This window comes from Oncorhynchus keta, chromosome 31 (genome assembly GCF_023373465.1).
Source record: "Oncorhynchus keta strain PuntledgeMale-10-30-2019 chromosome 31, Oket_V2, whole genome shotgun sequence".
Classification (NCBI taxonomy): Eukaryota; Metazoa; Chordata; class Actinopteri; order Salmoniformes; family Salmonidae; genus Oncorhynchus; species Oncorhynchus keta.
The window spans coordinates 14,162,411-14,190,095 of record NC_068451.1 but is presented as its reverse complement, the minus strand read 5'-3'; the positions used below and the strand labels follow the sequence as shown (position 1 = coordinate 14,190,095).

At 44.4% G+C, this 27,685-nt stretch overlaps 2 protein-coding genes across 6 annotated transcripts in view; both read left to right on the top strand.

Moving 5' to 3' along the window:
* LOC118364133 (rho guanine nucleotide exchange factor 2-like) overlaps positions 1-19,990 on the top strand; it is an 85,055-nt gene extending 65,065 nt beyond the window's left edge. For all 4 annotated transcript variants that reach the window (XM_052489646.1, XM_052489648.1, XM_052489647.1 and 1 more), the window contains 19 exons: positions 2,414-2,576; positions 8,223-8,290; positions 8,415-8,478; positions 8,695-8,827; positions 8,942-9,195; positions 9,363-9,613; positions 9,815-9,940; positions 13,663-13,780; positions 13,946-14,194; positions 14,335-14,411; positions 14,628-14,800; positions 14,982-15,049; positions 15,219-15,410; positions 15,833-15,943; positions 16,065-16,123; positions 16,244-16,336; positions 16,454-16,840; positions 17,166-17,334; positions 18,352-19,990. In XM_052489646.1, the coding sequence (XP_052345606.1) occupies positions 2,414-2,576; positions 8,223-8,290; positions 8,415-8,478; positions 8,695-8,827; positions 8,942-9,195; positions 9,363-9,613; positions 9,815-9,940; positions 13,663-13,780; positions 13,946-14,194; positions 14,335-14,411; positions 14,628-14,800; positions 14,982-15,049; positions 15,219-15,410; positions 15,833-15,943; positions 16,065-16,123; positions 16,244-16,336; positions 16,454-16,840; positions 17,166-17,334; positions 18,352-18,413 (2,817 nt within the window). In that variant the 3' untranslated portion in view covers positions 18,414-19,990. The remainder of the gene's footprint in view (positions 1-2,413; positions 2,577-8,222; positions 8,291-8,414; positions 8,479-8,694; positions 8,828-8,941; positions 9,196-9,362; positions 9,614-9,814; positions 9,941-13,662; positions 13,781-13,945; positions 14,195-14,334; positions 14,412-14,627; positions 14,801-14,981; positions 15,050-15,218; positions 15,411-15,832; positions 15,944-16,064; positions 16,124-16,243; positions 16,337-16,453; positions 16,841-17,165; positions 17,335-18,351) is intronic.
* Positions 19,991-21,184: 1,194 nt separating this feature from the next.
* On the top strand, positions 21,185-27,415 carry LOC118364509 (annexin A2-like). Of its 2 annotated transcripts, XM_052489650.1 has the most exons (13): positions 21,186-21,353; positions 23,790-23,856; positions 24,042-24,144; positions 24,323-24,417; positions 24,568-24,681; positions 25,321-25,411; positions 25,619-25,698; positions 26,151-26,210; positions 26,302-26,392; positions 26,500-26,595; positions 26,739-26,797; positions 27,035-27,145; positions 27,248-27,415. In XM_052489650.1, exons 2-13 carry the CDS (start codon positions 23,809-23,811, stop codon positions 27,308-27,310), a joined length of 1,011 nt encoding a protein of 336 aa, XP_052345610.1. In that variant the 5' UTR covers positions 21,186-21,353; positions 23,790-23,808; the 3' UTR covers positions 27,311-27,415. The 2 variants fall into 2 exon arrangements, with proteins under 2 accessions (XP_052345611.1, XP_052345610.1); XM_052489651.1 differs by lacking the exon at positions 23,790-23,856 and having other exon boundaries at positions 21,185-21,353.
* The last annotated feature ends 270 nt before the right edge of the window (positions 27,416-27,685 follow it).

Here is a 27,685-nt window from a genome sequence, read left to right as displayed (position 1 = left end):
TCTATAGAAAAAGGTCTTAATAAGGTGGTCTTGACTGATGGAGCTGACTGTGCATTAATAATAGTGAGGGAGGCAGTTTGGTAACAGTCAACTAACCTGCCTCTGCTCTGCGGGGGACAGAGTGGATTAGAGCACGCTGCCGCAGTGCTCATCCTACCGCCATTAAAGCCAGCCCGCCTCAGACATACTGTACAGGAGTTGCTAAGCGATGGACGCTACATGGATGCAGTTAAACTCTATGGATTAATTCTACCGAGAAGCTTAGAAAGATTTATCAAGCATTGGCTTGGTGCCCAGTGCCAAATTGTGCACCTGTTTCCTTCCTCTTCAAAACGGAGTGAATGTAAATATGGGTTAGTGTGTTTAGACATGAGGGTCTGTAAGTAGAGCCAGTGTCCTGGACCTAAGCTGTCTCCCTGCCCATCTCCCCTCATTCCACCGTCATTACAGCGTCACAACTGTAGCTAGTCATCACACCAGCATGTTGCATGTGTCAGTGTGTCCTATATGTCCTTACCCTTGAGTTTCTTTCCACCATTTTCACCTCAGATCAAAATCTTGGCAGGTCGCCTTTTTTAATTAGCTAATGTAAATGGATGGGTTTGAACTCCTCTCCCTTCTTCTTTCACTCCATCCATCCCTCCATTCCTCTCTGGTTTCTTTCCTTTGGGTGTGTTTTACATACCCCTGAGATGGTGACATGTCCTGAATGAGTTCCTCACAATGGGGGCCCCGGGCCTTTTGTTTAGGTTCTCAAAGGAACCCCTGACAAATCCTTCTTTTCGTTATTTCTCTTCCTCTTTCCGATAACGTTATAGTTGTGTGGCACGTTCCGGTGAGCGGGTTAAACCCCTCTGCTGCCCATCATGATGAACCAACAGGGTGAGCTTTCCTTATGTGTACGTCAAGGGTCTGAAGTCTACACTCTTAGAGAGAACTGCTTTGTTGATCATGTCCTCTCAATATTTTAGAAAATACAGTACAACCAGTATCGAAGGGCATCATTTCAGATAATCGACATGTTGTGTATTTGAAAACATATTTTGTTCTGTTTGTTTTGGTAGCATTAGCAGTTGTGGTGATGCACAAGGATTATTTGACATGGAATACCATTTTGAGTCATTTCAAAACAAATTTGATGGCAGAGTTATCCTCTTGAACATAAATAATTGCCTAAAGTGCTTACTGAGAACCTACTGGAAGCACCTGTAAGTCATATACTCTCGCTACAGTGGATACACAACCTCATCGTAACGCCACGTGTTGTTGAGTTGATAATTAGCTGAGAGCTAAAAAACAGAGAGTGACAAAGCCACTGAAGATGGACTACTTTGTCTGTGTTCACAACATCGGGAGATTAGTTTGTGACTAAAAGGCCACCGGCTGTGAAAAGCTGTTTGGTACCTGACCATTCTGCTGACTTAGCAGCACGGCCAGAGTCACAGCCAGCAGCATAGACTGGTGCTCTGGTCTGGACACAGACAGACAGGCTGGCATTAAAATGTGTGGTATAAAATAAGGCACCATGCTAGGAACAGCTGGATATTACAGAGGCAAAGTAACACCGGAACATTCACATTTGAGTCACACCTACACAATTGCAAATGCACGCACATGCACCTACACTAATTAGCATAGTGCACGCACATGCACCTACACTAATTAACATAGTGCACGCACATGCGCCTACACTAATTAGCATAGTGCACGCACATGCGCCTACACTAATTAGCATAGTGCACGCACATGCACCTACACTAATTAGCATAGTGCGCGCGCATGCACCTACACTAATTAGCATAGTGCACGCACATGCACCTACACTAATTAGCATAGTGCACGCACATGCACCTACACTAATTAGCATAGTGCACGCACATGCACCTACACTAATTAGCATAGTGCACGCACATGCACCTACACTAATTAGCATAGTGCACGCACACGCACCTACACTAATTAGCATAGTGCTCGCACACACACATTCTTAGATGCACAAGGACACATGCACTCGCAATTGCTAACATGCACACGGAATACACTCTCACGCTGAATGCGCTTGAGTTATGCTGAGGCAGCATGGAGAGCCCTGTAGTGTAACAACGAGATTAAAGACAGTCCCCAGGCTGTCAATCTCCCTGAGTGGGAGGGAGAGAGAGATACTATTCCTGAAAATACCACATTTACAATTCCTCATGCACCAGCTGTCCTCATCCAGTGAAACTTACTCTATGAAACAAAGTGCATGCTGCATATACAGTATGAGGAGACCTGAGTACGAGACAAGCATCTCACAGCTGTGGAATATCCGGAACGGTTGACAGTGTGAGATGAGTGAGAGTGGCTTTTTTTAAAAAACAGTTAACATCCACAGATTGCATCGGTTGGCGCTGATTTGTGTCTTTGGTTACAGAACAAAGAGAAGGAGCGGATGAAGGAGAGGGAGAAGGAGGCGCGAGAGCGGGAGGCGCGCTATAGCAACGGCCACCTCTTCACTTCCCTCACCGTGTCTGCCACCACCCTCTGTTCCGCCTGCAACAAGAGCATCACCGCTAAAGAGGCCCTCAGCTGCCCCAGTGAGTACCACACACACACACATTATTGTAGGCAGTACATACACTCACAAGGCCCAGACAAAAGCCTAATGTCATTAGCGATAACATTATCGGGGTATTGATGCATCACCAGATCAGTGGACCAACAGACATCTTGCCCCAGGGTTGTCATATTGGAGGGAGAGAGGGAGAGATTAGTGACTGTCTAGTGTAAAGGGGGGGGGGGGGGGCAAAATTGCTTTGGAAGAGAAAGGATGATCAAAAGAACAGCAGGAGAGAGAGATTGGAGCTAGAAAAAGAAGATTCAAACAATACGGGTAGAGAGAGAGAGATGGGGTAGGACGTGTGGGTCAATAAAGGTACAAGAAACAAATGAGCCAAAGAGTTGGATCAAAAGAGGGAAGGAAACACACAGTGAATAGCAGGGGAGCGAAAAGGAGAGGGGATTCCTCCTGCACCCTCTCAATGTTTTTCTTTGCTCCCTCCCTCCTTCCCTTCTTTCTCTCCTTCCTTCCCTCCTTTTGAGAATCAATCAGCTGTTGACTTCTAGGAGAACCCTCTCCCTTCCCCTGCCCAGACAATAGTGTTAGTGTGTGGGGAGCACAGATCAGATGGCCTGCCCCTCTCTCCACTCGCCTGGCGGAACAGCTGGGTGGAGGGAGGAGTTGGGAGGGAGGAGTGGGAGGGAGGGAGGGAGGAGGCGGGAGCGGGAGGGAGGGAGACTCCAGGGCAAACGGGGAAAACAAATAGAGGAAGATCCAGAGAGAAGGGTGGACAGATAAAGAGAGCAGAAAGAGGGGGAAAGACTGGTAGAAGGAAGAGGTGGAGGTAGAGGAGAACATATTGAGTGAAAAGGCTCCTCAGGGGCCATCAGTTCTCAGGTCAAGAGAGACCGAGGGGGAGGGAGAGAGAGATATTAGTTAACAAACAAGTGAACCAGAAAGACGAGAGTAGGAGACAAAGCCATATGGATGATGCATGATGACACTAACAGACAGAGAGGAGTTTGCCTGAGATAGGAAGAGGAAGTCCATACTGAGAATTGTGTTTTTGTTTTGCTTACCCCATTTTGAAATGAGTATTACACCATGCAACAACACTACACTGTCCCCACAGCAACATCAAAGACAATTCAATTGACTGTCATAGTCGATTGAGATTTGTATTTATCATTAAATCAATCCAAACGTACATTCCTAAAGGGAAAGAGGGATGCCTTTTGTCTTATCAAACCCAATTACCTATTTTGATTGAATATTGATGTATGGATGAAGTTCATTGTCCTTCAAGTTGAGGAAATAGCTGCTCCATCTTCGACCTCGTTACCTTGACCCCTACAGCTCTGAAGACGAGGTTCAAAGAGAGAGAGATAAAAGAGAAGAGAGAGAGAGAGACAGACAGACAGACAGACAGATAGACAGAGAAGGGGAGCACAGGGGGAGGGGGTACAGTGGGGGGGTGGGAGAGGGAAGGCTCTTGGCATGGGGTGTGATTACACATGTCTGCTGCCAAAGAGTGGTGTGTGTGTGCCCATGTACGTGTGTTTGTGAGTGTGCGCCTGTGTGTGTGAGTGAGTGATTATGAGTATTGTGTGTGTGTGTGTGTGTGTGTGTGTGTGTGTGTGTGTGTGTGTGTGTGTGTGTGTGTGTGTGTGTGTGTGTGTGTGTGTGTGTGTGTGTGTGTGTGTGTGTGTGTGTGTGTGTGTGTGTGTGTGTGTGTGTGTGTGTGTGTGTGTGTGTGTGTGTGTGAGTGGTTATGAGTATTGTGTGAGAGTTCCGGTACTTGAGAATGAGAGAGACGGTGGGCACAGAGATTGCAGTGGGGGGTAAGGGGTACACCAGCTGTAGTTTAGATAGAACACCGGTCATAGGCTATTGATTTGGGTTGGGGGCATAATTATATTCACAGGGTCAGGTCTGGGTGTGTATGTGTGCGTATGGGCTGAAGGGGGCATGAATACATTATCATTGTAAACTACACCGGAGGTGATAGAGGGGGCGAGATACAGATGGAGAGAACGGGAATAGAAACAGAGTGGATGCCTACTGTAAGTAGGGGGGAGGACTGAGGTGTGAGCCGGCTGTGAGACTATTTCAGGTTGGGAATTCCCTTAGTGTTGGATTCTCTATTCATGTATTCAAATTCTGAGCCAGTTCAGATATTTTTAGTCTAGAGTCTGTTTGATTTAGATTAGATTTAGATTCGATAAGAATCTAAATTGGTTTAGGCAACATGCCTTGGGTCAGTCATAGCCAGTTTGTCTGAACTCAACTAATATTTTTCACAGTTTTACCTTTTCATTAATTAATGTGTTATCGCATCACTGTCATCTCAGTTTGCTAATATGTTATAATTATGTGCAACACAACCATTAGACCTGTAAGACTCAATATAGAGATGGAGAATGACAAAGCAGCTATAGTGTAACTACAGTACAGAATACAGGTTTAGGAGATTATGCAGTAGGTCTATGATGAAGCCCACTGTCTGTTGAGAGAGGGGCTTTTCTCTTTGTTTGGTGGATCTGAAACAGCCCCCCCCTCTCCCCCCTCTTGCCCCAATACACAGCTGCTACCACCCTCCCCGACTGTAATCTGGAAATAGTGCATCTGGTAGTTGGAGTGTGGGAGATTAACAAGCAATCTGCCACACTGACGTGTGCACCCACACACATACACACACATATGCATGCACACATAGACGCACACACATGCACGCACACATAGACAAACACACATAGGCAGGTCAGCACGAACGAATGCACACAGACACACACACTCCCAATCCCTCTTCCTCTCTGCGTCCACAGATATTATTGGTCCCTAACAGTAATGAGTGATGAATGAGCTGAGGGTAACACAGTTAAACCTCTCCTGTTTAACACAGTGGTCTGATAGGGAGCCATGTTGCCTCAGAGACCCAGAGATGTTTGAATACGGGGTCATGACATTGTCCTACATCGGTATTGCTATCTGAGGTCCCCTGTGAATTGGGACAGGGGAGACATATGTTTAGGCTGGGTGCGGGGGAGAGTGTCTGTGTGTGTGTGTGTGTGTGTGTGTGTGTGTGTGTGTGTGTGTGTGTGTGTGTGTGTGTGTGTGTGTGTGTGTGTGTGTGTGTGTGTGTGTGTGTGTGTGTGTGGGTGTGTGTGTGGGTGTGTGGAGTAGGTAGCACCGCCTGTTTTGGGAGAATCCATTGATTTCATGTCTGAGTGGATGTTTCCGGGTTGGAGTCACCAGGGAGGATTTTACAATATTGTCTATGTATTCAATCAATTAAGTACGTGTTCTTGATGTACAACGTTTGGCTTGAATTTGAATGAAGTCCACAGGTATCTTTTTATTTATTGTTATTTATTTCAAATTCATTTCAGGGACCCTTTATTCCATTACTGCAGAGAAAGACATTTTGTTTTTGTTTTCATCAACATTTGAACTCGTGTTTATTTCCTGCCTCACATCTTATTGTTCTCTGCATGAACGGATAACTGACAAATAGGATAATAATTTAATGTAATTTAATCATTTAATGTGTGTAGCCTCTGCGTAGCGCTGTGTCATTACGTGTGAGATTACCTCCTCAGACACAGATTAAGACTCAGATTAAGACGACCAGGCCATTGTTGTTTGGCTCATTTTGACATCATCTGAGGGTCCTAGATTACACTCACACACAGATTACAATTGGGGGGTATACACTGTGTGTACAAAACATTAAGAATATTGAATTGTCCTCGCCCTTTTGCCCCCCCGAACAGCTTCAATTCGTCAGGTCGTGGACTCTACAAGGTGTCGAAAGCGTTCCACAGGGATGTTGGACCATGTTGACTCCAATGCTCCCCACAGTTGTGTCAAATTGGCTGGATGTCCTTTCGGTGGTGGACCATTCTTGATGCACACAGAAAACTGTTGAGTGTGTAAAACCCAACAGCTTTGCAGTTCTTGACACAAACCGGTGCGACTTAAATCCTTTGTCTTGCCCATTCACCCTCTGAATGGCACACATATCCAATCTATGTCTCGAGGCTTCAAAATCATTCTTTAAAATGTCTTCATCTACACTGATTGAAGTGGATTTAACAAGTGACATCAATAAGGGATCATAGCTTTCACCTGGATTCACCTGGTCAGTCAATGTCATGGAAAGAGCAGGTGCTCCTAATGATTTGTACACTCAGTGTACAATATTATCATAAAAATAAATAAGATAATTAGCTAAAGACAAGTGAGCTGTAAATAATATAGTGTTATAAGGAAGTGGGGATTCAAAGCAGTATTTGAAACCCCAAAGCATTTCCATGTTGTAGATCCACTCTGTATGGACATATCTATAATAGTATGCCATTAATCCTGTTGGGTCTCCAGTCTAGTTTCCGAGCAGCGATGTTGAGCTTTAGGGGAAGGGTCTAACAGTACTTTCTAAATGTCTCTACGAGCCTTGGAGAAGGCCGCCATCGTTTCAGCACCAACAGTGTTGCTCCAACACTGGCATGTTGGTTTAGTGAGCAAGGGGCCTAGTCTGTTTGTTTTAGCATCGGGGACAATATCTACTGGATGTGTTTGTCCTTCTGTAAGGAGTGGTGTGTGAGGGGCTTTGAGTATGTTTAAATCGTGTGTGTGTGTGTGTGTGTGTGTGTGTGTGTGTGTGTGTGTGTGTGTGTGTGTGTGTGTGTGTGTGTGTGTGTGTGTGTGTGTGTGTGTGTGTGTGTGTGTGTTGTGAGAGGTTGAGCGATGAATGGGTCACAGTGTGCCTCGCATTCTGAGGTTTAAGTAGAAAGCGTGTTAACTGAGTCCATGCTCTGTAAAATGTTGGCTTTTATGGAGAACACACCCTGAAAAGAGTGTATTTTTAGCCCTATGTTCCCTCTCATGTGTGTGGAAACTATTGGTTGAAAATCGGAACGGCACCAAGGAAATGCACCCCACCAAAGCAAAGCATACTTCTGACAAGTGTTTTGGCTGTATTTAGCCTGCTTTGGTAGCAAATGTGTAATCTGGGCAGAGACATTGGAAAGACTAAAGTAAAGGAATATGTAGAGTTTTATAAGGGAGATTCTCTGTGTGTGTGTGTGTGTGTGTGTGTCTAGCCTTGGGCTGCTCTTAGAACAAAGACAACCCTGTGTAGTGGGCAAGAACTCTCATAAACAATTTTAGGCCGTTTCATGTGGACGCAACAACACTCCCAGGACTCAGGACACACACACATGCACTTACACACCGATAACCTGCCTCAGACATCCCTTCCACCTCCCACCGCCATTCCAGGAGAACTTCCTGTCAAGAAAACATGTACCAGGAAGTGGAGCCCCTCTAACAATGAAGAGAAAGGGAAGCTGAGGGAAGAGAGGAGGGGAGAGGAGAGGAGGGGAGAAGGGGTGTTTTGAAGCATAGGAGAGGTTTTAATAACAGTGCTAACATTTTCATTGGTGTCAGAAAGCGTAGGTTTCAAGGTTTCAAGTGTTAATTGTCACATGCAGAAGTACAGTGAAATGCTTCACTTGCAATCCCTACCCAACAGTGCAGTGTTCAATATCAAAGTGGTAGAACTAATAGACTAAACTCAAATAGACTCGTGATTTCATGAAGTTAGTTGCCATTCTTATCAACAGTACATATGCAGATATTGTGGAGTGTCGGGGAAATTGATCTTTGTGTTTCTGTGTTGCAGCCTGCAATGTCACCATCCACAACCGCTGTCGAGACACACTGGCCAACTGTGTCAAGATGAAACAAAAGGTAAGAGAGGGGAAAGGAAAGGTTTTTAATGTATGAAAAGCAAAAGTTGGGCCTTTTGTTCTTTGAAAAGTTGACTGTTGGATGAGACATTGGTCTGAACATGTTTTCTCTGTGGGTTTTGCAGCAACAGAAGCTAGCCCTGGTGAGGAACAGCTCTGCGCTGCCGAACGTAGCTCTGAGGACCAAAAGTTAGTATCTCTTTTCCTCAAAAACTTCTCTCCTATTTCCTCTCCTTCTTTCGCAATTAATGCCTCCTTTCTGCATGTGAATATAGGGGTGCTGCCACCTGTTGGCTGGTCGCTTCCACTGCAGTATAGATGTAGTACTGACTGCATCATATGGATTGAAATCCTTTTGGACAGGAAAAGTTCAATTGAACCCCTTGTCTCTCTCTCTTTCTCCAGCCCCTATGATGAAGGAGCGGCCCAGCTCAGCCATCTATCCGTCCGACAGTCTCCGTCAGTCCCTGCTGGGCTCTCGCCGTGTCCGCTCTGGCCTCTCCCTCTCCAAGAGTGTCTCCACACAAAACCTGGCAGGGTGAGCAGGCTGCTGTGTAGAGTCATCAGTTGGTTTACCTATATGCGAGCAGGGCACTGATATGAAGTTGTTTGAAACGTTGTGTAACTGTTGTGTTCAAAAATGTGTTTCCAGGAATCTGAATGACGACTCACCGTTGGGGCTGCGGAGGATCCTGTCTCAGTCCACAGACTCCCTGAACTTCAGAAACAGAGCCATGTCAATGGAGTCCCTCAACGACGAGGGGGAGGTGTACTATGCTGCCATGTTGGAGGAGCTGGAGAGGGAGGGGAAAGACTTTGAGGCTGACTCGTGGAGCCGGGCCGTAGACCCCTCCTACCTGCAGACGCACCGCAAAGACGTCATCAAGAGACAGGACGTCATCTATGGTGAGAACAGCTCTCTTCCTCACTCTTTCTCTCACTTTCTCTCTCCCTCTTCTCTTGCTCTCTCGTTATATTCCTATCTCTTTCTCTCTTTCTATCCCTTCTCTCTGTGTGTTATGTGAAGGTACTGTATATCCCTAACGCTGTTTTCCCTTCCGCGCCCCTCTCAGAGCTGATCCAGACAGAGTTCCACCACGTGAGGACCCTGCGGATCATGGAGGGGGTGTTCCGGCAGGGCATGCTGGACGAGGTGCTGCTGGAGCCGGGCGTGGCGCACGCTGTCTTCCCCTGTCTGGAGCAGCTGATGGCGCTACACACACGTTTCCTTTCCCAGCTTATGACACGACGCACACACAGTCTAGCCCCCGGTAGCGGTACTAACTTTACTATCAACCAACTGGGGGATATACTGACTGAACAGGTAGGAAACACACTGGGCACACACACTCAGACGTTAGAACAAACATCCACGGTCACACACACAGAACCTGAGACGCATGTACCAACTTTGCCGTCCATTAACATTAGAATGCATTCATACTAAACACCCAATGAACAATGCATAATTTAAACATATTGTGCACACACACTAACTGAGTTGATACCTGTTGTGTGTTTTCAGTTCTCAGGTCAGTGTGCAGATGAGATGAGGAAAGCCTATGCTGAGTTCTGTAGCCGCCACCCCAAAGCTGTGAAACTATACAAGGAACTGCTGGCCAGAGACAAGAGGTTTCAGCACTTCATACGGGTAAGAGAGAGAGAGCGAGCAAGAGAGGTGGATGGAGTGAGGCGGGGGGGTCACAGGGAGGGGGAAGGGTTAGAGGTACAGAGACGGGGAGAATGGGAAGGCCTAAGAGCATGATTCATGTGCGCGCGCATGTGAGCTCAGCAGTCCGTGTCAGGAGGTGCCAGCTGAGGGGTGTCTCACATGCCTTAGCTAGGAGGAGTGCTGAACAGATTACACTGAATGGTAGGAACAACTTTATTCAAAAAGGAGTCACGAACAAGTTATTTCTGCTTCATTACCTAACTAACACTTGTCACAAGGATGTGTTCTGGCCTCAAAACTTTTCATAAGTGTCCTAGCTTTGTGGTCCAATCACGCTCCTATGAAATGCCCAAAAATTAACATATCTTTACTGCTATCTACTGTACTAGTCAAAAGTAAGAACACACCTACTCATTCAAGGGTTTTTCTTTATTTTTACTATTTTCTACATTATAGAATAAAAGAAGACATCAATACTATGAAATAACACTAATGGAATCATGTAGTAACCCTTTGCCTTGATGACAGCTTTGCACACTCTTGGCATTCTCTCAACCAGCTTCACCTGGATTGCTTTTCCAACGGTCTTGAAGGAATTCCCACATATGCTGAGCACTTGTTGGCTGCTTTTCCTTCACTCTGCGTTCCAACTCATCCCAAACCATCACAAGTGGGTTGAGTTGGGTGATTGTGGAGGCCAGGTCATCTGATGCAGCACTTCATCACTCTCCTTCTTGGTCAAATAGCCCTTACACAGCCTGGAGGTGTGTTGGGTCATTGTCCTGTTGAAAAACAAATGATAGTCCCAGATGGGATGGCGTATCGCTGCAGAATGCTGTGGTAGCCATACTGGTTAAGTGTGCCTTGAATTCTAAAAAAAGAATCACAACAGTGTCACCAGTAAAGCACCATCACACCATCTCCATGCTTCACGGTGGGAACCACACATGCAGAGATCATCCGTTCACCTACTCTGTGTTTCACAAAGACATGGCGATTGAAACCAAAAATCTCAAATTTGGACTAATCAGACAAAAGGACAGATTTCCTCCGGTCTAATGTCCATTGTTCGTGTTTCTTGGCCCAAGCAAGTCTCTTCTCTTTGGGGCGGCAGGGTAGCCTAGTGGTTAGAGCATTGGACTAGTAACCGGAAGGTTGCAAGTTCAAACCCCCGAGCTGACAAGGTACAAATCTGTCATTCTGCCCCTGAACAGGCAGTAAACCCACTAGGCTGTCATTGAAAATAAGAATTTGTTCTTAACTGACTTGCCTGGTTAAATAAAATTCTTATTATTGGTGTCCTTTAGTAATGGTTTCTTTGCAGGAATTCTGTGAAGTATTTATTTGGGCTGCAATTTCTGAGGCTGGTAACTCTAATGAACTTAACCTCTGCAGCAGAGGTAACTCTGGGTCTTCCTTTCCTGTGGCGGTCCTCGTGAGAGCCAGTTTCATCATTGCGCTTGATGGTTTTTGTGACTGCACTTCAAGAAACTTTAAAAGTTCTTGAGATTTTCAAGATGACTTGGTCTTTTACCATATAGGGCTATCTTCTGTATAACACCCCTACCTTGTCACAACACAACTGATTGGCTCAAACATGTTAAGAAGGAAATAAATTCCACAAATGAACTTTTAACAAAGCACACCTTTTAATTGAAATACATTCCAGGTGACTACCTCATGAAGCTGGTTGAGACAATGCCAAGAGTGTACAAAGCTGTCATCAAGGCAAAGGGTGGCTACTTCGAAGAATCTCAAATATAAAACATTTGTTTAACACCCTTTTGGTTACTACATGATTCCATATGTGGTATTTCAGTTTTTATGTCTTCACTATTATTCTACAATGTGGAAAATAGTAAAAATAAAGAAAAACCCTTGATTGAGTACCGTAATTGCTGGACTATTAAGTGCACCTGAATATAAACCGCACCCACTGAATTATTAAAAAAGATGTATTTTGTACATAAATACGCCGCACATGTCTATAAGCCGCAGGTGCCTAACGGTACATTGAAACAAATGAGCTTGGTCACTATCTTCCTCCTCCTGTGCACTGAAACCACTGAAGTCATCTCCTTCGGTGTCGGAGTTGAATAGCCTCAGAATTGCTTCATCCGATGTTGGATCGTTTTCATTGTCGCTCTCGTCACTTTCATCCGGAGGCAAATACCCCGCTGAGCTCATGCTGCCCCTTCAACACGCAGCAGTCCAGCCTTTCGAAACCCATTGATGATAGTGGATTTTTTGACAATGCTCCACGCTGTCAGGACCCACTGGCAGACTTGACCATAAGTTGCTCTTCGCATGCAGCCCGTTTTAGTGAAGGATTTCTCCCCACTTGTCATCCAAGCCTCCCACTGAACACGGAGCGCCACCTAAAATGCACGATTTACACTGATGACGAGTGGCTGCAAATACTTTGGGCCATCTGCTTTTCTTCCCTCTGAAAGCTGTTGTTGTCTTTTTGCACTGAATCAGTTCCTCACGCTGCTTTCCAACGTCTTATCATCGACTCATTAAGGCCAAGCTCCCGTGCAGCAGCTATCTTTCCTTTTCCAACAGCCAGATCGATCGCCTTCAACTTGAAAGCTGCATCATATGCATTTCTCTATGTCTTTGCCATGATGAGGGTGACAAAATTACTACCGTAATCAGAATGATGGGAAGTTTGAGCGCGCTCCATTTTACGTCACATTATGTGACGGTGCTCAGTTTTTGGGCGGCATGAATCTTGTGAAAGCGGAAAAAATCCATAAATTAGCCGCGTCATTGTTCAAAGCGTGGGAATAAAGTAGCGGCTTATAGTCCAGCAATTACGGTAGGTGTGTCCAAACTTTTGACTGGTACTGTATATTAGCTAAAATGGGATTTCTCCTGGGCTTCAGTCCCCATAGATGGATCTATACCTTTATTTTACTTTACACATTCAAATTAGTCATGTTATTACATTTTATGTCTAAGTGGTAATTATAGTATATTATAAAACTGGGTAGTTTGTGTCCTAGATGCTGATTGGCTGAAACAGCATCAGTACGTATAACACGGGTATGGCGCATAAATACTTGTTTAATGTCCTATTTATGGGGCAGCAGGTAGCCTAGTGGTTAGAGCGTTGGACTAGTAACTGAAAGGTTGCAAGATCGAATCCCCGAGCTGACAAGGTGAAGATCTGTCGTTCTCCCCCTGAACAAGGCACTGTTCCTTGGCTGTCATTGAAAATAAGAATTTGTTCTTAACTGACTTGCCTCGTTAAATAAAGGTTAACCAGTTTATTTATATCAAACCTTGGTTTGTGGTATTTGGCCATTATATCACGGCAAAGGGCCGTTTCGCATTGTGCATAAGAACAGCCCTGAGCCATGGTATATTTAAGAAAAGGGCCCGAGGAAGTGTGGTATATGACCGATATAGCACGGCTAAGGGCTGTTCTTACGCACAACGCTGAGTGCCAGGACACAGCCCTTAGCCGTGCTATATTGGCCATATATCACAAGCCCCTGAGGTACCTTATTGCTATTATAAACTGTTTACCAACGTAATTAGAGCAGTACAAATACATGTTTTGTCATACCCATGTCAGCCAATCAGCTTTCAGGGCTCGAACCACAGTTTATAATGGCCAGTATACCACACCTACTCGGGCCTTATTGCTTAAATATATAATAAGTGGTATTAAATCTCATCCATCCCATAATCAGAGGGTAAGCCGGGGGCCCCTGCTGCGTCGCCATGGCATCCAGGAGTGCATCCTGCTGGTGACTCAACGCATCACCAAATACCCTGTCCTCATCCAGCGCATCCTGGACAACACCAAGGGTAAGACCTGACACCAGAACAGCTATAGCAGCTTAGTAAGTCGACTCACACAGCATAAAAGCTGAACACAGAACAGCCACTACAGCTCAGGGAGTAGACAAAAACATATAAGAACTGAATAATCACTACATACACGCACACGGCAGTAGAATAACCCCCCAACAGGCAGTGAAGAGGAGGCCCAGTCCTTAGCCCAGTCCCTGTCCCTGATCCGGGACTTGTTGAGCTCTGTGGACCAGCAGGTGGCAGAGCTGGAGCGGACCCAGAGGCTCCAGGAGATCAGGGCCAGATTGGACCCCCGGGCCCAGGCAGAGGTCAGGGGAGGAGGGGTGTTCAGGGGAGGGGAACTGCTCCGCAGGACGCTCCTCCACGAGGGCACACTGCTGTGGAAGACGCAAGGATCCAGACTCAAAGGTAGGGTGGGAGGGAGTGTGTGTGTGTATCTGAGAGAGAGAGAGATAAAGGGGTATGATTGTTTGTGTATCTTTGAGTGTGTATAACAAGGTTGCACACTCTTTGTATCTTTAACAATGTTCCACTGTGTGTCTATGTAGATGTGCAGGTCCTGCTGATGACAGACATCCTGGTGTTCATGCAGGAGAAGGACCAGAAGTATTTATTCCCCTGCATAGTAAGTCTGCCCCACCTTTCCACCCATCTGACTCATCCTCATCTATTCTGCTTTCTGACTTTTGTTCAGCAGGTCCTCCATTGCTTCTGTCTTTGCCTTTCCACACATCTAACTTTATTTAGTCTAAGCGTTAAATCACAGAGCTAACCCCTCCCCCCTTTCGGTCTCTCTCTCCTCTCTCCTCTCTCCTCTCTCCTCTCTCTCTCTCACTCTCAGGACAAGCCTGCAGTGTTGTCTCTGAAGAACCTGATCGTGAGGGACATAGCCAATCAGGAGCGAGGGATGTTCCTGATCAGTGACTCCACCCCCCCAGAGATGTACGAGCTGCACGGCGCCTCACGAGACGACAGGAACAACTGGATGAGACTCATACAGCAGACAGTCAGCAGGTCAGCTCCTGTAATACACACAAACACACACCTACTCATCTCATTCAGAACATTGCCGATTTCAATTTTGAGAATTCTCTATTATCCTTACTGGAATCCTAGGGGTCCTTCCTTATGCCCCAGCATTATCCTTATTCCGACCATACCTCACCTTCTCCTCACTCTCTCTCCCTCCCTCCAGCTGTCCGTCTAGAGAGGACTTCCCCCTGATAGAGACAGAGGACAAGGCCTTACTGCGCCGACTCAGAGGTACAACCTCTTCTCCTCTCCTCACACTCCTCCACCCTTCTCTTTCTATATCAGTCCTGTGCTACACTTGTCTATGTAGCTTCCCTTAATAGACAACAACTGCATCGTTCTGAATATTCAGTTGTTTTAGACCTGAAGATGCATCTTACTGACTCGAATGTGTTTCTAGCTGACATCCAGCAGAAGGACAGGGAGGTGCTGGAGCTCCTCCAGGAGAGAGTGACTCTGTTCTCTGACCTGGCTGAGGTCACCGGTGGGTGTCAGGAGGTCACGCCCCCCACCAACTCTAGGAACATCTTCCGGGCCGACACCCCCTACGCACCCCAGGCGGAATACCTACTCACCGACGCCATCTCAGAGGGTAAGGGAATGTCGAATTTACCTTCATTCTAATTCCTGATCTATGGTCAGTTTGACTTTTCACCACCTAATAGTGAGGTGAGAGGCCGGTGTAGGGTTGGGTCATCCTAGATCAGTGCCATAGAGTGTAAGGTGAGTGTTAATACCGTCTTACAGAGAGGCAGGTATTAAATGAGGCCTAACTCACAGCTTAACACTGCAGATAGAGAGGTAGAATTACATAATGAGCACCCTATAAGAGTATGAGTATCAGCTAGTCATAACTTCCTCAGGAGTCCATCTGAGATCACCAACGAAACCTCTGTTATTAACCCCTGGGTGTAGTGTTATTCAGTGACTAGGACAATGTTACATTGTGTTATTAACTTTGCTCTGCCTCTTTCTTTTAGTTTTTAATTAGCTCCCCTTCCCTCCTTTCATCAGTTGACAGGCTCAGTGAGTTGCTGCTGGGCTCCAACATAGAGCTTCCCAAGTCCAATGGTAGCACCAACGGTACCAATGATGACCAGAACCACAAAGGGGCGCCAGTGAGCAGTGAGTGGTTTCGCTTTGTCTTTTACTACTGGGACATGGTGGAGGGTGGTCTCTACAGTGTTTCAGCTCTCACTTGCAAATCAGCTCACTTTCTCTCTCCTTCTGTCCCACCCATTTACAGATGGAGATTCGACCTCCGTCAACGGGACTCATGAAATGAAAGGAAGTCCAGCGTCCAGGGTGAGAGAGGATGACTGTGCCTTAGGGTTGGATAACATGTACATAAGCCACAACTGTGACTGTAATACAGAATCAGTTTATAATGACTTCATGTTTTGTGGGTGTTCTTTATCCTTTCAGGACAGAAATGGTAACCAGCTACAGGACAGACCCCTAAATGAGGAGGTGTGTCAGAGGCTTGTGAACCTCAGTGCTCATCTCCAATCTCTACAGGTGAGGCTGAATGACACACTGGAATCCGTTTGAGGCATTTTGTATTGCATAAGTGGTCCTTCCCTTACACCCCAGCTCCAACCTAGATTCAAAACTCACTCTCTCTCCCTTTCCCAGGCCGCCGTCATTCACCAAGACTCTGTCCTCGAGCTCCGCCTCCATGAGGGCACAGGCCCTGCCTCCTCAGGTTCCCCGACTCCCACCCCCACTCCTCCAAACTCCTTCCCCAGGCTGTGCCGTTCCATGTCACGTGACACAGGTCTGGATGCGGGCATGGTGGCAGCCATGGGGGAAATGGCCATGCTCCAGAAGCAGCATGATCTGCTGCAGGAGGAGGTGGTGAGGCTGCGCCCCCTGGAGGCCAGGCTGAGGGAGAGCGAGAGGGTCCGGGCTCAGCTGGAGCAGCAGATCAGGGACAATAAGGGCAGGAGGGGAAGGAGGGGCAGGAGGGGCGGCAGAGGCAACAACGAAGACATTGTGGTGGATGTTACAGCTTTAGAGCAGGTGAGCAAAGTAACATCTGGCAGAGGTGTGTGAATGTAGAGGTGTGTGAATGTAGAGGTGTGTGAATGTAGAGGTGTGTGAATGTAGAGGTGTGTGAATGCAGAGGTGTGTGAATGCAGAGGTGTGTGAATGCAGAGGTGTGTGAATGCAGAGGTGTGTGAATGCAGAGGTGTGTGAATGGGAGTTTGGGGTCAAGTGTGTTTGGGTTTAGGTAGACTTACAGTCCTCACCCCAACTGGCTGAATCACTAAGCCATTCAGGAAGTACTAGTGGTTGATCTGTAGGTGAGCTCAAACAGGATATGATGACTTTTGTCCTTTACTAGGCTCCCTCTAAAAGGAGAGGAAGTGGTGACGGCGAGCCCAGCCCTGTCGCCCCATTGGCCTGTCAGGAACCAGTGGACCAATTGGACGGCGTACAGGAAGGCAGTGAGGAGGAGTCAGAGGAAGAGGCAGATGTAGTGAAGGTTTCACCACGCTCTGACAGTCCAAGAGGTGAGTAATTGACCCACAGTGTGTATCTTTCCTGTATTGAGTGTAATTGGAATATCTAAGGGAAACCAGTAATGCAGGCACTAGGGATGGAGGTGTGAGCATGTGGGTCTGGGTAGATGAGATGTAGTCATTGTTTGTGTGCGCATCTCTTTGTGTACGTCTGTAAATTGTTGTTTATATGTATACATTTGTATGTGGAGTAAAAAACAAAAATAGAAAGGAATATCTAGGGCCACTAAAGTATTAGGGTGTAGGGTGTAATCTGTGAGATAGAGGTGGTTGACTCGATAACTTTGGGATTGGCCAAATCAATGGAATCCCCAGAAAATCCCCATGGTGTCCATTTCTGACCTTTAACCATATCACACCTAGTTTAATTAGTCACACACACACACTTTTTATGTTCTTTCAGCCCTGCCATATTTCTCACTCTCTACCTCTGCATGTTGAAGGTGTGTCGCCACGTCATATCTCTATCTATCTGTTTGGCACCGATTTCTCAGCTGCGTCTAGAGCAGACAGAGTTTTGTGCACCATGTCCTGCCCTCCCTCTATCTCTCTGCTCTCTCTTAATGGCTGCTTGTTGATAGTCAATAATAGCGCTCTGTCCTCTCCACTCTACTTTTCCACACTTTTCATACATTTTCATTCAACTTTGATCATGCGCTATATGGTAGGTTTAGAGGCGACATTTAGAGTATTGAAAGACATGCCCCTGTTTTTTATGCCCTTCTTACTCAATCAATGCACCTCTCCCCATTCTTTCTTTCTGTGTGCTTAAAGGGTGGATACCTCTGACAATATTTAACTCCCTCTGTCCACAGTCCTTATTGTATCAGTCAATGTCTAGTAACTCAGTCTAGTAAAACAGTGCTCCTCCAGTCGCATCTTGATTGGTGACCTCTATTTACATTACTGAGCAAGCTAGTCTTGTTTGGATCAACACGTTATTCAAACGCTATTAAACGTATTAATAACATATTTATTCATATGAATAACCTTCAGTGACCTCCTCAGATCTCCAGGATATCCCGGAGGAGAGCGAGTGCGGACCGGAAGCGCAGGAATCCAAAGGCTGATTCCGAGACTGTTCCGAGTTAACATTGACCTCAAACTGGATACGCAAACCAGAAAACAGGACTTGAGAGCTGGACCAACATATTGTCAACCTCCAACCAACCAGACCTGATAGAAATTATCTTCAGTGATTCCATCTATTCGTCTTTCTTTGGCATAGAAAGCCTACCCAGGAATTGTGTATTGTATCATGGTATATGTTAGTTCGGAGATGTTATATGTTTTTCTAATGTTATGTTAAAAGCTTAATCCTCGGGATTGAACCCCTTTTTCCAATCCCACTCTTCATTTCTTCTTTCCCTTTTCAAAACAAGGATGACTAATAACAGAGAGGGATTGGGGGGTGAAGAGGAGGAGTTGTTCGTAACAACAATGGAATTCTAATGGTGGACTGTTGATCTATAGGTGTCTGCTGATACCAGTAGGAACTATTCTGTACTGTAACAGCCTGTCATTGTTGTACATTTAGTGTCACCTCTCTACAGACCTGGTTTGTCTGTGGTGGTGGAGCTGACTGATTGAAACAGAACTTAGATCAGTAAAGGAGGGCGGGACAGGAAAAGGGGGAGGACAGGACAGAAAAGGGGGATATATATATGTGTGTGTATACATATGTGTATATATATATATATGTATGTATATATGTGTATATATATAATATATATATATATATATATATATATATATATATATATATATATATATATATACACTTTATATAGTTGTTAAAAAAAATGTGGGTATTAATCAACTCTCACCCCCCACCCCCATTCTTGAACACAAACACTTGAAAACACTTGTGCTTTTTATAAACCAAATTGTTTCTTTTTTCTAGGAAGACAACAGTAGTGAGCCACCATGGGGGGGTTTATACTGAATATTTTATAAAAATGGGGAGGAGGGAGGTTTGCAATGAACTGTTCTGACTTTTGGAGGATACACAGAAGGACCATACTGAACCAAAAAACAACAACATTCATATTTGAATTAGGATAAAGAATTGCATCCTTAGAATAAGGATAGACTAATCTGGCTGACTGTACCTGGAATATGTTAACCTCATATCTCATCTACAGTTGTATGTTTCATACACAAACTACTAAAACGTGGTTTACACTGCACTCAATCGTGAGTTCAGATTTGCCGGTGGAATTGACTTTGATCGTCTCTAATGTATTTCACCCATATGGTTTTTTAGGATGATAAACTGTTGCTACCAGCCAACTCCACCAGCAACACTGACACCAACCAAAACCTCCTTTAACAAAAAGTCAACCTTTTTAGAACCGTTTTTGAGCTCACCCCTTGACCATGAAGCAACTATTATGTAGGAATGGAAATGATTTGACTGGATTCAAAAGGTGTTTCCTTGTTTGAAATACATTTTTAAAAATGTGTTTTTTTCTTTATATGCTACATATATTCTATAGGAAGAATTTGTATAAATATTTGATCTGTTCTGAAAAAAGAAAATGACTTTTAACGTTAATGTTGTAATTTTATTGTCTTTTTATAATTTTTATTTTAGTTACAATTATTGTTAATTTTGTGTATTGTTTATAAATGTTACAGAAATCTAGAGTGGCTTGGAAGTTGTTATTGGCGCGTGTGTGTTGGGAGGGGGTCGCCCTCTGACAGGTGTACAACATTCTCTGTGTGTGTGTGTTGGGAGGGGGTCGCCCTCTGACAGGTGTGCAACATTCTCTGTGTGTGTGTGTTGGGAGGGGGTCGCCCTCTGACAGGTGTGCAACATTCTCTGTGTGTGTGTGTTGGGAGGGGGTCGCCCTCTGACAGGTGTGCAACATTCTCTGTGTGTGTGTGTTGGGAGGGGGTCGCCCTCTGACAGGTGTGCAACATTCTCTGTGTGTGTGTGTTGGGAGGGGGTCGCCCTCTGACAGGTGTGCAACATTCTCTGTGTGTGTGTGTTGGGAGGGGGTCGCCCTCTGACAGGTGTGCAACATTCTCTGTGTGTGTGTGTTGGGAGGGGTCGCCCTCTGACAGGTGTGCAACATTCTCTGTGTGTGTGTGTTGGGAGGGGGTCGCCCTCTGACAGGTGTGCAACATTCTGACAGGTGTGCAACATTCTGTGTGTGTGTGTTGGGAGGGGGTCGCCCTCTGACAGGTGTGCAACATTCTCTGTGTGTGTGTGTTGGGAGGGGTCGCCCTCTGACAGGTGTGCAACATTCTCTGTGTGTGTGTGTTGGGAGGGGGTCGCCCTCTGACAGGTGTACAACATTCTCTGTGTGTGTGTGTTGGGAGGTGGTCGCCCTCTGACAGGTGTGCAACATTCTCTGTGTGTGTGTGACAGTGTGTCTGATATCCAACTTTCCACATGAAAGTACTGGATACACAAGTGATTTTATTATAGCTCCATCTATCTTACCATGTATTGGTTTTACTCCAGGTTTCATCCATTTCCTATCAGATTGGTGAACTGAACTAACGGCCAGGTAGGCTTATTGCACTTGTGAAAAAAACACAGGAATTTCACGTGAACACGTGAAGTGTTCCAAAAACACATGCTTTCATGTGATCACATGTGATCTTATGTGAAGTTAATGTGATAACACATGACAACATGTGATAACATGAAACTACACATGTGAAAACGTGATCACATGTGAAGTGTTCCAAAAAACACGTTTTGACATTTGAAATGTAATGTGAAATCATGTGATTTTCCACCTGTGAAATCATGTGGTTTTTCTGTAAAGGGAGTCCATAGCCAGGAATTTCTTCAGCCAAGATAGCCTACCTGTCAATAGAGACACGCCCATGGTTATAAAATGAATGAGTGAGTGCTTCAAGTGCACCATAGTCATATCCCACCTGTCCCGCTGCAGCCACACCAGGTTGTCTTGGAAATAGACTAAAACATTACATTTACATCAAGTAATTTCAGAGACCTCTCCTGTCAAGCGGATACGAAACGGTACTATCAGGTGCGTTTCATTTCATTATGCTGTATAATGACATAAATTGTTGGAGACATATTTTTAACCATATATAATCCTTGATTTATGAAGTTCATCATTGTATGTTTTATTTTTGTAAACGATATGGTGATAAGCGACAAAAAAAACGTTTGGTTTCCCTGCGTTTTTTAAATACGTTTGGTTTCCCAGCGTTGTTTCACATGTTGTAATTTCTAGACTGGTGGGCTAGACAGTTTGTTGTAGGCAACATCACCAGAGACGAGATTAATTTAAGAGTCTGTAGAGTCAGGTCGGAGGACTAATTTGCTTGCTCTGACCAGATGTTGGAGTTTTGTGATATGCAATGCAAGCAGAAATGACACAACGCTGAAATGTAATTTGTATGGAAGAGTATTAGGGCCAAAGTGAAGAAAAAAAGAGCAAGGGGTGGCGTTACTTGGATTATGTATATTTTTTGCAGGCTAGTACTTAAAAAAACTAGCTAAATATTTATAGAATAAAGTGTCAATATTTCTAGAATAAAGTGGTAATATTTCGAGAAGTGCGGAGGGTTGGATGTGTGCATGTAGGTGTGTGTGTGGGCGGTTAAAAGTAGGGGCAAAACAAACAAATGGCCATCAATTTAATTATATAATACACTCGTTCAAACAGGCGCCACTGTGCGCTCACGTTTATCAATCTAATGATCTAATATCTCGCACGAACAAGAACTGGGGTTGAGTCCCTGTCAGTTAGCCCTCCGAATTCGCTACAACGTTCTGATGCGTAGCCTAGGTGGACGCCTGGCAAAAATCTGCATAATGGGTACTATTAACTACTTTATCCATTATGCTTTACCGCTTTATGGCAACTATACTTCTAACGGTAGGCTAGGATAACACACTCAATAAAACGAATTATCTTGGGATCCTGGGTAATATGCGTGTGCATGTGTCCAATGTCAAACTGCTCTCAAAATTCGCTACAACAACGCTATTCTCAGCACACTATAAACCTATAGCGGTCCATTAGATTGAATACCTTAATTAACCTGTAGGCTAATCTTACATTACAGTGGGCAAGTTAAAGTAAATGATAGGCCTATCCAACCGCTGCGGGAGGAATGAACAATGAAGCGTGGGTTTTACGCAAATATCTGTGGGAGCAGGCAAATCAAGGACATCTCATGCACGCGCAAACCAGCTAATCTGAGGCGCTGTTTGAATATATTTATGGTTGATTCACCCTTTCTAGAAATAATCATTGGTCTAAATATAGGCCTATTAGATACATTATGATAGGCTATAAAGAAATAAGCACTGATCTGACATTACTTGATTGGTAGGCTAGCATAATATCTCCTTTCACTTATCCATCTATCGGTGATGTTTTCAAGGATGGGAGGAATGAAGGATGCATATCCCAAAACAGGGACATCTCCGTTAAAAACTATTTGTCTCAGCTATACGGCTAATTTAGGCTACCACTTGTTCACATTATAGAGGCCAGAGGCTAGACCTGACTGTTAGATTATATTAATGGAAATTACTGTCGCAGACGGCGCTTTACCCAAACCTCTGCCCCGTTGCTATGCAAGGTCCATGACAGGGATTTGGCCTACTTATAATACTACAATGTGCTAAAAGATTAAGGATTTCCTTGATACTAAAGCCAATTCTAAAGTATAGTTTCACCAGGTCATCTAATTGCAGGCAAATCAATGGTGGCACGCACAGCAGCAGGGAGTAAGGGAGTCAACCAAATCACCTACTTTAATATTGAAATATAACTGCGACTTTATTCTCACAATCTTGACTTTATTCTCAAAATTACATTTCGATTTTATTCTCAAAAAGTTGCCACTTTATTCTCAAAATATTGTCCGTTTTATTTTCGAAATATTGCCATTTTATTCTCGAAATATTCCCACTTTTAAAAAACTATAGTAAAATATATAATATATATATATATATATAAGTATCACAACTTCCCTTCACTTACCCCTAATACTCTTCCGTACATTTGCGACACTAGAGGGCGATGAAGTTAAAGTATTTTGGATGGACTTCACCGACCATTGTGGCCCTGTTCAAAAACGTTCTATTCCCTCCCTTCTTTCCTTTGGTAATCACTGACTTGTTTGTGAATTGATACACGAAGACAATGTTTCTATTGCATGTTTCTGTCGTTTGGGTACCTGATTTATCAATGGTAAATGTATCAATGCAGAGTTGGACAACTGAACTGCGGGACAGTGGATGCGTATTGATACGTGAATTGAAATTATGGCATCATGGTATTTGGGAATGATCTTGAATAAATCCTTGCTAACAACCAATCAGCATCTAGGATTCAAACAGTCCGTTTTGTAATATATAATATTGCATTTAATATTTGAAATATTTGTATACATATTAAATGTCAAATAACCCCAAAACGAATTATGCCAAATCTCCATCACAGTTACTCTGTCACTCCCATCATGGAAGCTCTGCAGAAGTCTATGCAAAAAAACACTCCCAAAGCAAGTGTAAGTGAACCTGTTCTCCATAGTCTGAAGAGACTTTCTCCTCATCTCCTCTCCTTCTTCTGGACTAAACTAAAAGGATGGAATGGCTAAACGCAACATGACGGAACCTAGACAGTAAATGTCAGTGATAGAGGTTTACTGTAGTGACTCAGTGACACCACCCCTCTCTCCCCTGTCTTGTCCAGTCTCATGCGATGTGGTGGGGTACACTGGGCACTGTGCGACCCTTCCCCAACTTCAACTCAGAGAAGGACGCCCGCGACATTCAAACTGCCCTGGAGAGCAAAGGTACTATTCAAGGATTGAATGTCCGCTAATGAAGTAAATCACTACCATAGCTCATTGAAAACAATTGGTTGCCTGAGAATTTCATCAATCTGATGGTGTGAATGTTTGAAGTAGTTAATATTATACATACATATTGGATGAGGTATTCAAAATATCTGTGTGTGTTACCGTGTATTAGACAGTGATGTGAACACTTTGGTGAGAATCCTGACCAATCGAAACAATGTTCAGAGACAGAGCATCGCAGAGTCCTACCGTAACCTCACACAGAAGGTAACTCCGTGGATCTGTCAGCCTACCACTTTGTGGATCTGTCAGCCTACTCATTGACTACTTTTACATCTATAAGGGGACTGTGGGAAGGGATGTGATATATGACATTGGAACCCAGCCCAACAGTCTCTATCTACCCATACTCTGTAGGAGTTATTTCCTGCCCTGAAGAAAGCTCTGTCAGGGGGGCTGGAGAAACTCATGCTGGGGCTGATGATGACCCCCTCTCAGTTTGATGCCCATCGCCTCAGACAGACCATAGAGGTGAGAGCAGATCACCTGTTATTTCAATGATCATTGTAATAAGCATGTAATACATGTTATTTGTATTTTTAGGCGTGTAATTACTGTATGTACTGTAATGTGGTTTGAATGAATGTGTGGGTCTTTGTGTGTGTGAATGAATCAGTGTTGTAGTACTCGAGCACAGGACTCGGACTTGGACTCGACCAGTGGTGACTTTGTTGTCAGAAAATGTCTCTCTTTTTCATAATGTAACAACAGCAAACATTAGATAGCTTTATTATCTATTTAGCCTTACAAATGTGCCACACTGTAATGAGGGGCGGCAGGGTAGCCTAGTGGTTAGAGTGTTGGACTAGTAACTGGAAGGTTGCAAGTTCAAACCCCCGAGCTGACAAGGTACAAATCTGTTGTTCTGCCCCTGAACAGGCAGGTAACCCACTGAAAATAAGAATTTGTTCTTAACTGAATTGCCTAGGTAAAGGTAAAAAAATATATAAAAAATGATATTTAACTTAACTAAAAATGGATTGACAACTACATTTAGCACACCAAGGAACTCGTGACTCAAGTATTTGGGATTCCACTTGGACTCAACATTTAGTGACTTGGTTACATCACTAGAACAAATCACTTTAAATGTGTAATTTTTTGTTACAGGGTATTGGTACAGATGAAGAGAGTCTATTGGCTGTGTTGTGTACCAAATCACCACAGCAGCTTAAAGATGCCACTATTGCCTACAAACAGGGTGAGAATTACTGTCTGTGGGTAACACATACACTCTTGCAATACACACACACACACACACACACACACACACACACACACACACACACACACACACACACACACACACACACACACACACACACACACACACACACACACACACACACACACACACACACACACACACAGTGTGCCCTACTGTAGTCTTATACTGCTTTGTTTACAGAGTTTGGACGTTACTTGGAGAATGATCTTATCAGTGAGACTAGTAAAGACTTCACTAAGCTGGTACTGGCCATACTCAAGGTACTGCCACTCTTCTTTTAGCAGATTCTAACCCTTCTGTTCTTAGACTTGATGTCTCAATATTGAAAACTACGTAGAGTTCACTAAGAAAAAAAGGTGCTATCGAGAACCTAAATGGGTTCTTCGGCTGTCCCCATTGGAGAACCGTTTGAAGAACCCTTTTTGGTTCCATGTAGAACACTTTCGGTTCCAGAACCCTTTCCACAGAGGGTTTTACATGGAACCCAAAAGGGGTTCTACCTGGAACCAAAAGGGTTCTCCTTTAGGGACAGCTGAAGAACCCCTTTGGAACCATTTTTCTAAGAGCGAATGCAATATACGCATAGTAAGTTAGAGTGCCTTGTCAAGTTTTCACCCCCTTGCACAGAGTAAGCTGTATAGATCAGTCAGAGAAAAATAATGTCCTAATTTAAACTAAGTGAACGCTGCCATTTGTGCTTTAATACCAACAGAAGGAGGAGCTGAATTCAAAGGAGATGGTTGATTATCAGCTCATTGACCAGGATGTTAAGGTGAGTGTTCTTCCTCAAAGCCCAAAATTACCTCCAGAAAGTTCCTTCAATTAGGCAGAACTCTTGATATCCTTTGTGCATGTGTGTGTAGGCTCTGAATGATGCTGTGAATGGTAAGAAAAAGGACCCAGCTCCCTGGATTCAGGTGTTAACCACGAGAGACTCAAACCATCTCAACAGAGGTAACAAACCAATTTCTCTTTCATCCGTTCGCTGTCTCTCCTCCTAGCCCTGGTATGGCTGTAGCTTCCATTACCCCCCTTCCCCTCTCTCTTTCCCTCTCTCTCAGTGCTATCCAGGTTGGAGGATCTGAGAGGGGAGACTGTGGATAAAACAGTACAGAGTCACTTCTCTGGGGACCTGAGGCTTGGCTTCCGCACTCTGGGTATGACATAGTTTGTCTCACACAAAGCAATTGAACAAGGCTATCAACTTTTTCAAATGCTCATATGTGTGTTTGTGTGTGTGTGTGTGTGACAGTATGACAAACATTAATTAACAGTATGTATTGATTCTTTCCATCTGTAGTTGGCTCCATCCCAAGTATTCCTTTGTTCCTGGCCCAGCGTCTACACAGCAACATTAAGGTGAGTTTCATGTCATATGAGGGTCTACTCCACATTCTGTTACAGTGACTCTACTCCAGACTCACACTGGCTACATGACTATTCTTGTTATGCTGTGAGGTGTAGTGGGCAAGTGTAGTGGGCATTGCGATCTCGTAAGACTATCGATTTCTGTGCCTTTGTGACAGGTCTTGAGGAAGTCTTTTGTAAGCCAGATTCATTCCAAATGTGTATGTCTATTGTGTATGTGTCCTGCAGAAAGGCAGTTTAGTGCAGGGGATTCTTATCAGCCACAGTGAAGCGGACCTCCTCTGTGTGAGAATCGAGTATCGCAGACTGACCAACACTTCACTCTACTCTACATTGCAGGTGAAGACATATGCACGCGCACCAATACATTGAATAGTCATTCTGAAAGGTTTGTTGTTTGTAACTCTGTCATAACTATGCCCCTCTCTCTCACACCCACAGAAAGAATACAAAGGGGAGATGCAGCAGGCTCTCCTAGCCTTGTGTCGATCTGAAGACCTGTAAAGGAAGAATACCTTTTAACCTACACACAGTACATATTATTTCCGTTGTTGTAACCTAAGAACTGGTATTATGTCGCTCCATTAAACAATTTACACGTCTTTGATATTTCAGCATATTTTGCCATAATTCTACCATGTCTATATCACCCATAGTGCTAACCATTATGATTGGGTAATTTGCCTTATAGCAACCGAATTTCAAACTTCTCACACCTTTGTTTCTACTTCTATGAATATCATCCAGTGTGTGTGAGAGTTGGTGGGGAACAGGGTCCAGGCGCTTCAAATTCTAAGTGTCTCTCTCCCTCTGTTCGTCCTAATCCCAGGTCAATGTCAGCCAGGAAGTATTAATATCCCTCAAGCATCTCATAGCTAG

Excerpts from the sequence above, each read along its gene's own strand:
- LOC118364509 (XM_052489650.1), top strand. The coding sequence starts at position 23,809 with ATGGAAGCTCTGCAGAAGTCTATGCAAAAAAACACTCCCAAAGCAAGT. Across the intron at positions 26,211-26,301 it reads TCATTGACCAGGATGTTAAG|GCTCTGAATGATGCTGTGAA; the intron begins GTGAGTGTTCTT and ends ATGTGTGTGTAG. Across the intron at positions 26,596-26,738 it reads GCTTGGCTTCCGCACTCTGG|TTGGCTCCATCCCAAGTATT; the intron begins GTATGACATAGT and ends TTCCATCTGTAG.